At 36.5% G+C, this 12,908-nt stretch overlaps 2 protein-coding genes across 11 annotated transcripts in view; one reads left to right on the forward strand and one right to left on the reverse strand.

Moving 5' to 3' along the window:
- Positions 1 to 350: 350 nt before the first annotated feature.
- On the reverse strand, positions 351 to 8,395 carry LOC136850793 (protein FAM169B-like). Of its 2 annotated transcripts, none has more exons than XM_067124792.1 (7): positions 8,043 to 8,395; positions 3,755 to 3,870; positions 3,242 to 3,384; positions 2,983 to 3,065; positions 2,609 to 2,777; positions 2,122 to 2,301; positions 351 to 863 (listed from the first exon to the last, which is right to left on the reverse strand). In XM_067124792.1, exons 2-7 carry the CDS (start codon positions 3,853 to 3,855, stop codon positions 568 to 570), a joined length of 972 nt encoding a protein of 323 aa, XP_066980893.1. In that variant the 5' UTR covers positions 3,856 to 3,870; positions 8,043 to 8,395; the 3' UTR covers positions 351 to 567. The 2 variants fall into 2 exon arrangements, with proteins under 2 accessions (XP_066980893.1, XP_066980894.1); XM_067124793.1 differs by lacking the exon at positions 8,043 to 8,395 and adding an exon at positions 7,731 to 7,863.
- Positions 8,396 to 9,273: 878 nt separating this feature from the next.
- LOC136850794 (tyrosine-protein kinase CSK-like) overlaps positions 9,274 to 12,908 on the forward strand; it is a 280,335-nt gene continuing 276,700 nt past the window's right edge. For 5 of the 9 annotated variants that reach the window (XM_067124807.1, XM_067124802.1, XM_067124806.1 and 2 more), the window contains exon 1: positions 9,277 to 9,799. The gene's annotated coding sequence lies outside the window, so the exon portion shown is untranslated. Of the gene's footprint in view, positions 9,800 to 12,908 lie in introns of all 9 variants that reach the window. The other 4 variants (XM_067124796.1, XM_067124804.1, XM_067124798.1 and 1 more) reach the window with 3 other exon arrangements.

A 12,908-nucleotide genomic window follows, 5' to 3' on the forward strand; every position in this document is an offset into this window, starting at 1 on the left:
GAAAATGAAACATTTCTCTGGTGACATGTTACTATTACACACAATTTTGCTGTGAAAACTGAAGCAGTGTGTGGTAAAGAGGATGTAGCTACAACTGTAATCTTGTCATTGAAATACAAAACTTAAAAAAAAGTCCAAGACTTTATCATTAGTAAATATAATAGTCATATGCCAAAATTTACCACAAAAGAATTTTTTTTTACCAAACTAAAGAGATTTGCTCAAAATATGAGGCTTCATATCTTTTCTGCAAATATGGGCAGAACTGGCTTGTGTAGGAAACCTGTAGATTTATGCTTACTAAACAGTGTTCTCAATGTTCACCAAAGAATTGGGGATTCAAAGCTCAGTAAAATACACTTGTTTATTTTATAAAACAGCCTATGTAATAAGTAATTTATGAGCATACTGTCTATCCACTAGACTAATAAGATACAAATATAATTTGCTTATCCTAATATTTCCCATGGAAATTAAATATTAACAAAGTAATAAATAACATAAATCTCGAGTAATCTTAGCTGCTAAGATAACATGAAATATTTGGTACATATAGTAGAAGCAGTTCTACGACGTATCACATGGCTCTGCTCCCTCGTCCTCTTGGATCTGCTTCTGCGAATTTGGTGCTTCTTCATTTTGCTGCAGTGAAGTCTGCTCCATTGGTTGATCAGCCTGATCCATCGGCTGCTGTGTTTCCTCCATGGGTTGAGAACGATTGTTTGTGCCAGCCCCAATTAAAGCACCACGCATCAAGAGAGACCCAAGCATCAAACTAACTGTGCCAGAGACTTCACCATCTTCATCTAAAGTCCACAACGCATCGCGGAGTTCTGGATACACTTGGATGAATTTGAGAAGTACTGGAAAGCAAAAACAACATTATCAAACGTTCAGAGGTGCAAATTTCCAAGAAATTTCTATTCCTTCCAATCTTCCTGAGCATCCTTCCCTCTATGTACAATATAAAAGCCTCTACATTATTTATGTTATAATGCCCAGTGCTGAAATCTTACACAATTCTATTTTACCAACTTTTTACTTGCTATCAATTAATTCAGGTGTGCATTCCCAAAGCCTTACAGTTCATTGTTGTAGGTGGAAGAGCATCAGAAAGTGATTGCTTTACCATATATACCAATAAATGACAAAATTTCATGCAAGAAAAAATCTAAAAATCTGATGTCAATTAACACACCACAAGAAAAGTTGGTTTATGGCAAAAGGGAAAATATGGCCACCAACCACTTATTTTATCCTAATTTTGTTGAATGGTAGTTTCCAATTTTATTTAGTACTTAGTAACTTATTTTTGTAGTTAAAAACAAATTCTGTATATGTAACGAAGGGATGAATATTTACAACTAAACTCTGAAAACAATTCTATGCAACTATAACTGCTACCCTTATTAACAAAGCTCCAAGTGAACTATGCCTGAGCCCTTTTTCAGAAAAATTATTTCTTAGTCTGGGAACCTGCGGAGCAGATTTTCTTGATAGTGTTATCATTCATGATTACACATATTCATCTGGACAAAATGTAAATTCATCAGTACATAGAACCTCAACATAATGGACAGTTGCAGAATCTAGCCTGATAATTAACAAAATCTATTATGTAAGAAAGTACTGGAAGTATAGCCTATACAACAACTGTGTAAGAAAATCTCATTCTTAAACTGAAGTGTGTATAATTTGCAAGTACTTTTGGGAGCAAGAAGAGAAAAGGAACAGGGCTGGATACATGAGTAAGGTACAATATATCCAGGAAGCTAGAGATCCCTTTCATCCATTAAGCTGATATAATTCTACAAAAGGATGAACTGTGGTCTATGTAAGGGCAAGGTTCCACTTGTTGGCACCTTGATGACTTCAGTAACTGACAAGACAAATCAAACTGTATTATGCATTTGTGGAAACATTCCAAGAAGCTCCATGAGCAGTGCTCTCCATTTGACTGTTAAATTTATTGTACATACTAGTTAACCATCATAATAAAGCAGAATACATATGTATATCATTTTACATATAGTAATAAAAAAATTTGTGTTACAGCCGAGTCTAAATGACCAGCTTGATAAAACTCGAGGTTATCTGAGGATGCTTCCTGCACAAACTCACCTTTACACATACTTAAGGACACTGGGTGGGACAACCCAAGGTGGTCACCAGGAGGCAACGCTGCAGCCAAAGTACGTAACAAGGCCAAAGAGTGGCCCTGTCGTCTCGCGCAAGGCCTCACATACATTGTATCTAATGTATCACAAGCATACACATCTTCTCCTCCCCATATGCTTGTACCTAAGAAGTAAGAAAACTTCTGCAAATATTTGTGCATGTAACCTATTCTGCCTCAGGATTAAAGCAAATCGACTTTGTAAATTTTCGATGTTGTAGATATCTCTTAAGAATAAAAATAGTGAAAATTCAAACATTTCTATTTTCTGAAAAAGTTAAGATACTCTTTCTTCAATTACTTTAAATCAAATCTTTGTGATAGATAATAACACAAACAGTGCTGCAAAACCATGCAAGAACTTAATCCACTGCTCCACAACAAAATCTGAAAGCAACAGGAGATAGAATAAGGTTGAAGCATAGAACTGACCCTTGCGTTTGAGCGAGCACATGCCAGCTGGGCGGTGGTGATGCCAGAGGAGGTAGGTGGGGTCTACAAGAGGACAGCAGCCATAGGGCACTTCAGCCTCTGCCTCGCGAGCAGCATAGTCCAGCTGCGTCAGCACAAGCACCAGGAGACGCTCACCCAGGCACGAAGTCTGACACAATAGGTCACTTTTCCACTTAGAAGCTCAAGCTAATTCCTACTCAATCTACATGTCTTAATAACTTCACTGAGCAAAGATCACATATATTTCACATTTTCAACTGAGCAAAAGTTACCATGCATTAAAATGTAAACCATAGCTGTCTTGTATACTCAATGGATCAGCTTTTTTTCCCACTTGATAATAAGAAACTTACCCGAACCCATCCTGTCTTTGGTGAAGTGATGCTTAAAACTCTTTCTAATGGATGCCAGTCTCCTTTGAGCCATATGTATTTATCTGTAAAGAGTATACAAAATGTATTCATTTGAGAATTTTCCATCAAAAACCCATGTCACATGGAGACCTCACTTAAAAGTCCAGGGTAGCTCAAGCACCAAGAATAAAACGAAACTTGCTACCTGTAAAAATATTAAACCTTTACGTAAATTGAGGTAGAAAAATAATCACTTTACCTTCACGACTATCAGTGTAAACAAGGATGCCCTTTTCTTCTTCGTGTGTTGCTTCCTCATTTTCAGCCCAGAGCTCGGGGAAAAGACATTCCCCTGGCACGGCAACAGCCAAGTCTTCGGCAGTTATCTCTTCTGGTGTTTGTCTGCATAAGCAAGAGTGACTTATTAACTACCAAATGAGATTAAAATGTGTGTGAGCATGACAAGCACCTACTGAAAGATAAAAGAAAATAAGCAATCTAGCTAATTGTAAGAAACACAATTAACAGATCAATGGTCTACAATACGTATAGAAAAGAGGTCTGAGAGATGTGGGGTCATTCCCCACATGAGGGAGACTTATTTCTAAAAAGTATATGATAAAACTACGAAAAGACGATTTAATGCCTGCAGTTCACAATTTGGACACCACACAATTCTTCAATTGAAATCCTAATTTTCCCTTTTTTTAGGCAACTGACAGGAAAACAAAATCTAATTCCAAAACAGTACAGTATATGCTGCTATACTTACTGGGGCCCCGAATGGCTGTGAGTCTGTAACCATAAGGCAATGTTCGTAATGCTTTCATAAACTTCAGAATCTGCAGGTAATGATAAGGCTGTGGTGCTCATAGTGTATTGCAGTACCTGAAAAAGACAGCCAATTAAATCTATACAAGTTAAAAAATAAATGCAGTAATGTACCTAGGACACTAGTGATGACAAAACCTAACTGCAGCTTTAACTTCTACCTGAACAACAAGCAATGCCAAAAGTGGGCACCTAATACTATTACACATTTACAAAGTGATCCCAGAGAAGTAAACTTTTGGTCAAATCCAGTAGTATTTTATAAAAAGTAATCACTGGATGTAAAAGTATAAATCGTGCTATGGTGACAACAGAATAAAGAAACTTAGAAAAGAACAATCCACGACTAGAGTAAAGTTTGGAAAATAAAGATTACATCAGATCCCCCATTGATGAACTAATCTACATAACGAGCAATGATGCCACCAAGTAAACTTTGTTGATGATAAGATAGGCTACTTAACTGAACTAATCTAAGATACTTAACTGAACTAATCTGGATAAGATAAGCCAAGAATAGGTCTTGTTTGAGCATTGCAGTACATATGAGTAAGGGAGAAAATAGGTCTCAAGTCCTTAGTACTTGTCTCTTAAGTCCATTAAGATAAACTTTGAACTAACAATATATTGTATGAATCCAAGCTGCTTTTTATTATGACAGGAAATACTGTATGTTGTTATCTGCATATCTATTTACAGTACAGAAAAGCTTTATCTTGTATATCCTTTGTGAGTGCTATATTGTGTAGACATTTATATATCATCTAGATCTCACTTTTTTTCACCCTAAATATATAAATCATAAGAATAGTTTTAAAGTTTCTTTCACAGGCAATTAGAAGGTTAACATCACTCTTTTATTAAACCCAAACCTAGACAGAATATAGAGAATCTATCCTTTGATAACCAGGAAAGAAATAAAGCCTACATCAAGTAAGGTACGTAAAATAACACCAGCATAGGAACTTAGGTTGGAATGAAAAGGTACATGTAGATTAATCAAGTCGTAATCAATACTTTCCCTTTATGAGGTTCACGCTGAAATGAGTTCTTTCCACTCTCTTCTGGAGTGTGTATTTCTTCCTGAACTCCTAACAAGTCTAGGCCTTCATCTAAGCCTTTTTTTCCATGATTGTCTAGATCTTCCTACAGGTCTTCACACCTGTTACTTCCCTGTCTACCAAAGTGGAGCCTCAGATTAACGGACTTGACATTTAAGGATTCCATCAAATGTAATGGACAGTACCAATGGAGGAAGCCACAAAAGAGTAAAGAAAGGGCGACCACCCGAGTTGCTGTATGTGCAAATGACCTAAGGTTTATGGCAAAATCTAGACTAGGACAAAGAAACATTTACAAGAGGGAGAGTGGAAATCAAAATAAGCAAAACCAAACTTATTACTGCATGTGCAAGTGACCTAGTGTTTACAGCAGACTCTAAGGAAGAGGTCAAGGATATATTAACATGGGGGAAGACTGGAAATAAGAGAAGAGGACTGAAAGTTAAAATAAGCAAAACCAAACTTACCATGACGGGGAGGGGAGCAGAGGAAAAAGTAGTCTGGAAAGTGGCCATGTGGCTATTGTGGGAAAGGTGTTGAGGTGAACTCGGTGCTGCGTGCCAAATGTAACAGATGGTGTCACAAGAGATGCTCATGATCACAAAATATACATCAAGTAAGATACATTCAACACCCAAAATGTATTACAAAAGAAATGGGGATGAGATGGAAGTGAAGAACCATGTTATGATAGATGGGTGGCTCTTGGAAGAAACAGAGCATTTCTGCTACCTTCAGGACACACTGGACTGTGAAGCAGATGTTGAGAGGGCAATAAGCAAAAGAATAGCTGCAGCATGGATGAAACTGAGAGACAGCTAGATTACCGTACTGGTAAATAAAAATGTATAGTTAGCAGGGGGCAAAAACTTATGATTGGTATACAATGGTTGTGCTACTCTATACAGATGTGTATTTCTGATAGGTTACTGTACTGATGACTGCATGTCAAGCTAAATTTAAAACATACAGTACTGAATATGTAAACTCCCATGGACTTTGTAATATTCTTCTTCAGTGGTTATGCTCTGAATTGTATAATATACTGACTTTCACACTGAAAAGTTGAAGATATATGGTGTGGACATCCTTTCTAGAAAATATTTTTACTATCTAATTTCATTTTAACACTTACTCTAAACCTCCTAGTTAAGATATAAGGTAATAAATGAAAGTCTTTTAACTGAAATAAGTTTCAGAAAATATTTAATGCTACAAGAATTCCTAAAATACTTTACCTATGAAACTTCTGTAACGACATTACTACTGTACAATTATATAATAAACTTAATTACTGAATAACCATTTATCAGATGGAAGTAAGCGTTATCATTTTTTGTCATTAGCAGTAATGGAGACATTAGATATATATGATATAAAAATAAAAAATTTTACTCTGAGCCACCAATAATGAGGTGAACGCACTTCCTGAATCATGTGACCTGCTTTTCAGTACTGCATACATACATCAACTTTTCAGAAGAAAAGTCCATTAATGTTCTGTACGGTACACATTACACATTTCTTGCAGCGAACAAGCTTGATGCACAGCAGGTCTGTATCTTCATTTCTGAACACTATAAGAACATTCTGTTACTGGCCACAGTTGGGTTATTCACCATTCCCACCATTCAATTAAGTTCAGTACAATGCCCTTCCACAGTTAAGTTCTTTCGCTTGGCAGTAAACTCACATCCATACCCTTTCACTTAGTTTATGTAATTAACTTGTGTTCATTTGGCTGTTATTTGTTAACAACTGTGTGATAATATGCACCATGAAACTGGATTTAATTCCCAACCAACAGACATGTATAAATTGACTTATATTTTTCCAAACTTTTTGATTTCCATATATTTTCTAAATTTCTTAGTACTATTTATGTATCAGTCTTTTCTTAACTTGAATACCATTTCTATTTCATTTACACAGTTATTAAATATTTTTACCTATTTCTTAGAAGTTTCATTGCTATAAATGTGGTTTCCCTATTTCCTAGAAATTTCATTGTTATAAGTGTGGTTGGGTATAAGTTGAGGGTAGTTTATAAGCTATACTGTACAGTATTTAGTTGTACTGGTCCATTCTTTGTTCTGTTCCTTCCTTTTCACACTTATGACCATTCTGTTCTGGGGTAGGTTCAGGAATGAGTTCATGGAATTTGGCTTGGGCTACCATGCATGAACGTGTGCACATTACACCGCAATAAAACAGTAACAATCACAAAGTATTAATAGTATGAAACATAACAGTTAACTAGGTTTTTAAAACTATGGTTACCTTTCTACATGTTCCTGAAAAAGAACTAGCCCAAGAAGCCTACTATTTTTTTATTAAATATATATAAAATAACAGTGGCTAATGCCTAATATGTATTAACTTTGCAACACTGATGTGAGCCAATCTGACAATTATCTTCTGTACCAACAATTACATCGTTTGAAAAATCACAATATATTTTTAAAGCTTCCAAAAATACACTATCCTGGTTGTTAAATCAAATATAAAATCCAACAAAATTATAATTTGGCTATTCTATAACATAAAGAGGTGAATGTATTTCAGTAACTGAAAAGATGTATAATAAAAATTCACAAAAATATAAATCCTCAAAGGATTCTGGTATCTGACAAAAATAAGGATGAAAAATGTAATGGGTGAGGTAGGTTACTCAACAGCAGTTTCTTATACAGGAAAGGAACAGTAAAGGAACAGCTAGGCTATGCTTAGCCTTGGTGAAGTGCACTCAAGTATGACCTTTATCAAAAATTGATTTCTATGACCAGGGTTATAAACTGAGGCATATCCTTCAATCCCTCGATGTTCAGAGGTTACTAAAGAGGCCACTGTACTTACAGGTAGCAGATTACTAGCTTATAAGTAGGTTGAAACTTGTGAAGGATGTCAAGTTCTGTTGCAGGACCACTCACAAGCAGGCTACACACAGGACTAGTAGGTAGGAAGTCAGCAGACCTTCAAGATGGTCACGCTGGACATGCTCTCTGCCTACACTTAAATTCAAGAGCGAACTGACCACTGTCAGACCGAACCTTTTTGGGGGCCACCTTCAGGGCCCAGGACGGGCAAAACTTGCCGAAATGAATGGCTTACTGTTACTCAACGCTCGACCGGATCCTACAAATATTAATGTTAATGGATAGTCCATACCTTTAAGTTTGATTATTGCGAGTATAAATGCGACGACGTCTTAGGGAGAAGGGAGTGTGAGCCACACCAAGTGGGGTGTTGTTATGCTCCAGTGAACCCGAGGCTCGCCACCCACCGCCGCCGCTCCTCCTCCTCCTTCATGCTGCCCGATTATGACCTCCGGTTCCGCTTCATGGCACACTGTCATTTCTCAATTTACAATTCACACTGTTCCAGTGTAAATTTCTTGTCCTTTTTTAATTAACAAGAGTTAATTACTCTCTCCCTTAAAGCGTACACAAGCCGGTATTTGTCATCTAATCCGTTCACCACCGTAGTCTTGTTGACAGCCGAGTTCCAATAATTTCAGAGCCAACTTGATATTCAGTTATAAGAGATATTATGCCAGAAATAATAATTAAAAAAGTTTATTAGTATTTCTATAATTTACTTACAAAATAAACTTACTATTATTGATATTTTGAGACTGTAGTGATATCATAAGTATTTTTTAAAGACTTAATGCTCTTTCAATGCTTATCAGTTCTAGAGTCAAATGACATCCAAAGGTATGCAGTAAAAACAACAAAAAATAGATGACCAAATTTATTATCTTTATTTGTAAATAGATTATTTTTCTAACAAGTTCTCAAATATAGGAACTCTTGACTAAAATTTCTTCTAATTATTAAAAAGAACATGAAAATTATTTGAGAGAGGGAGAGAGAGAGATCCGATGGCGGAGGAATGGTGGATAAATGGGGGGTTAAAGAGAAGTTTCTGGAGGAGAAATGAAGGTTACAACGAGAGGGATGAAATTATGATGAATGGCGTCGCGGATAAAAAAAAGGATGACAACTCGGACTCTTCCGTTACATTTGGAAACGATATTGAATAATGTAAAACGAAGTTATGCCAGCAGGTTTATATACGACACGACGATAGAATTATCGCATGGGGGATCGGGATTACGGGAGATGGGACGGGGAGGGTGATGGATTGCAAGGGGGTACCGGAGGTAGGGGGAAGGAAGGGCAAAGAACCTGAGAGACGATGATGGTTAGATATTCCTCCTCCTCCCTCATCTCCTCCATAGGCTCCTCCCCCTCCTCCATCTCTTCCACGGGTCCCTCCCCCTCCTCCCCGGCCCCACACCAAGGATGGCTCCTCCCCCTCCTCCTTTGGCTCCTCCCCCTCCTCCGCCACCACCTCCTCCCTCCCTCCGAATATGAGGGAGAGAGAATCGGTCATCACCAGTGTTTATGGTGAGGCCGTGACGAGAGGAACTACCCGTACGTAAACATTGCTGGTCATCGTGAGTAAAGTTCCTCCTTCCCTGTGGCGTACAACCCAGTAGTGCAGTGGTGGATTTAGCCAGGGAGTCCGAGAGTCACGTCGACGTCCTCGTCGTCGTCGTCGTCTTCGCCGCCGTCGGGAAATAAACCGGGAATGTCGAAGAAGGAGGTCGGCGGGGTTTAAGTGTGAGAGAAATAACAACGTCGTCGGAGGAAGGAAGAAGGGTGTTATAGAGTAGAAAGTTCGTTCGGGGTTTACAACCAAGTCCGCCGAAGGAACCTGTCTCTCTCTCTCTCTCTCTCTCTCTCTGTCTCTCAGTATTCTTCTCCCCCTGTAGGAGGAGAAGACGAAGGACACAGCCTGCTGTTTATTTCCCTGCAGGAATATCTTGAACAGCAGAAGGAGGACCTCCCTGCCGCTGCTACTACAGCAGCAGTAGGCCTTCTTGTAAGAATCCCTGGACCGCCTCAACGCTTAGTCAGGTAAAAAAGGAAAAATATCAACCATTGCCCAGAGCTAAGCATTAACGTATTTAGGCCTAGGCTCTATAATGCCCTACGTAGGTCTCTCCTCTTCCCTTTGACCGATTTCATCATGTTAAACTTCGTCGGGTATTTTCTGTAGGGGGCCTTTAGGATGACCCATCAGGCATGACAGGAATACAGCTTCGCGTGATGGGGATGTATGTGTGATTGCCTACCGTTGGTTATTTTTATCCTAATAATTATTAAATGATTTTGACATCGTATAGGCAAAGGCTTGTCTTCAGTGGAAGCTTCTAGATAATTGTATATTGTGAATTAAATATCTTGAAAGTATTTTTAAATTGATATTTAACTCTGTAATAATTATTAAATAATTTAGGTATCATATAGGCTAAGGCTACCCCTGAGCGGAAGCTTATATATAATAGTATTTTAATAATAAAGTATTTTCAAATTGATATTTAGCTTGATAATAATGATTAAATTATGTAGGTATCATATAAGCCTAGGCTAGTCATGAGTGGAAGCTTTTAGATGATGGTATTTTAACATTAAAATATTTTAAAATTTATTGTTAGCTCGATAATAATTATTAGATTATATGTAGTTATCACATAAGCTTAGGCTAATCTTGAGTGGAAGCTTCTGGGTCATGGTATTTTAGCAATAAAGTATTATTTAGAAATTGAGTAAAAGTTTGACATAGGTAAATGCACCTCTGTGTGCATTTTGGTTTCAGCAGGCGAAGATAGGCATGTTGTATACAGTATTTTTTTTTTTTTTTTAATTATCCTAGGTAAGGGTAATTGGGAGAAGGCATTTCTTTATTCGTTAGGTTAGGTAGTAGGGCTAATCACTTAGTTTTACTGGAATGCTACTCTTCAGCTTAATACTAAATTTAAGTTAGGCCAGGATTAATCTAATCCTAACGGTGAAATATGAGTAAAATTTTATATATATGCCTAAAAGAATATATATATCACTTCTCAGTCAAGTCAAATAAATTGTTGTGTGTATGGTGTACTGGAATTAAGCTAGTCAGGTCAAGGGCTTGTTTTTCATTTTATTTCAGCTCCATAAGTTCCATGTTGTTTATGTTTTCATGTCTAGGATATTGTTTATGTTACCCCCCTTAATTTTTAAGAATGTTGTTATTTATTTATTATTTTTGTGTAACAATTTTTTGGAATTACTATTTTCAGTAAGTATAAAAGAGTGCAACACTACACAAGGAACTAGCTTAGATTAACTGACAGTTGGTATGAGTGGCCTTGAAAAACATGAAACATGTGTTTCTTTTTTTTCCAAGGTTAAAATTAATTTTCCAAACATATAATAATCACACATAGAATAAAATTTCATAAAATTTCATATGGCTGCATTCAGAGTGTATAGAAGTGATATGTGCAGCACTGAACTTTCTATATGGGTGTTATATGCATAAATATGGTTGGATTTGGTGTAGATTACCTACACTGTATCCTGTTAGATTTTCATTCCAGTGTGCCTGTAGATCATATATTTTTTTGGATTAGTATGTGTGGTAGGTCATGGGATAAACCCATAGTTCAGTTAGGTTGCATCCAATCCAGAAATACTGTAGAAAAAAGTTGTACCAGATGGTTCTTCTTTTCCTGTGCTAATAAGCCATTATGTTTTGTTGGACCATTTTCAGTAGGCATTACTGTACTTCTGTAGAGTACTTTCATTATTGATGTAAGTTATTTTTTATAACCTGTATTTAGTGTGTGCAAGTTTTTTGTGCGTTCTGTTACATGTCACTTTCTTTCATTTTAGGAATTGGGAGAAAGTAGAAATTTTTCATGTGTAGTTTAGGATGGAGGTGCATGATACATACTTGTTAAGCCCATATTTTATTTTTAGCCCAAATTTTGCTTATGACGACACACATTTTCTAGAAATATGTGCAAATTATGCAGTTACTGCTTAGTGATATTACCCTTCTTTTATTCTTGTACATTGACATATCATTCAGTGACGACAGCATGTGCAGGTCAAAGATTTAATAACATCACTTATGAATGGAAAAAGGTATGCTTAGTCAAATTTTCAAATTTTATATAGTTAACCATATATTTTTTTTTAATGCAAAGTCGATTAATATACAGCATATTCTGTTTGCTGCTGTATAATACTGAAAAGTCTTAGTAGCAGCACAGATATAAGTGCTTTTTTCTAAGTTAAAATTAAAAGACAGGATATGTTATTTATAAGTGCCTTGCTCATTTTGATCTTCCATTGCCCTTTAGTCTAAGTAGGTTTATATAAATGGATATTTTTCTTGCTTTTAACCAATGGCTAGCGAAGTTTACTTGTGGGTGCTAGGTAAACAAATTGGTAGCCTCTCTGCCTTAGCCTATTTATGTGAATCTGTGAACATATAGGGTACAGTATTTGTATGGAATAAATGTACCCCCCTTCATAAGTCCGGCATTACAGTACTACAATTTATTCAGTTGATATTTTACGTTCTCTGGTTGTTTTTGTTCAGATTAGACATTGCCATATAACATTTCTCATCAAGGGTTTCTGGAACATTTTTTGATTAGGCAAAATATTTTTCTCTCAGTGAGTAATGGATTGGGCATGACTGCTGCATTTCCAATGAACTCATACTGTATGGGTTATTGTATTTACAGTACAGTACATTGTATTGCTGTCCTTACCCTTGGATAGGCTGTTTGTCTCCTTCATATGATCGCATTTCAGTGAAGCAGAGGCAACTTGTTTGTTTATATTTTAGGAATAAAGATAACACATGTGAATATTTAGTACTGACAAATTTAGCACAGGATTGTCTAACCATCACTTCAAATTCTCAAACAGAATTAATTGTATTGTGTTGATTAACAAACACTAATTATATACTGAAAAATATTATTTTTCCATTGGTTATTTTCTGAGAAAAGACAGTAGCTAGCCTAGGCTGTATGAAGTGTCATTTTTTTTTCTTTTTATGTTGGCATTTAACAAGCAAATTACATACTGGCAGATAGCTGACATGTGATTCCTGCAGTGCCACAGTAGGGTTTCTAAATCCCTAAAATCCCTTAGTTCTTGTATTTGTTTCCTCAAACCCTTTAGA

This window comes from Macrobrachium rosenbergii, chromosome 22, assembly GCF_040412425.1.
Source record: "Macrobrachium rosenbergii isolate ZJJX-2024 chromosome 22, ASM4041242v1, whole genome shotgun sequence".
Taxonomy (NCBI): Eukaryota; Metazoa; Arthropoda; class Malacostraca; order Decapoda; family Palaemonidae; genus Macrobrachium; species Macrobrachium rosenbergii.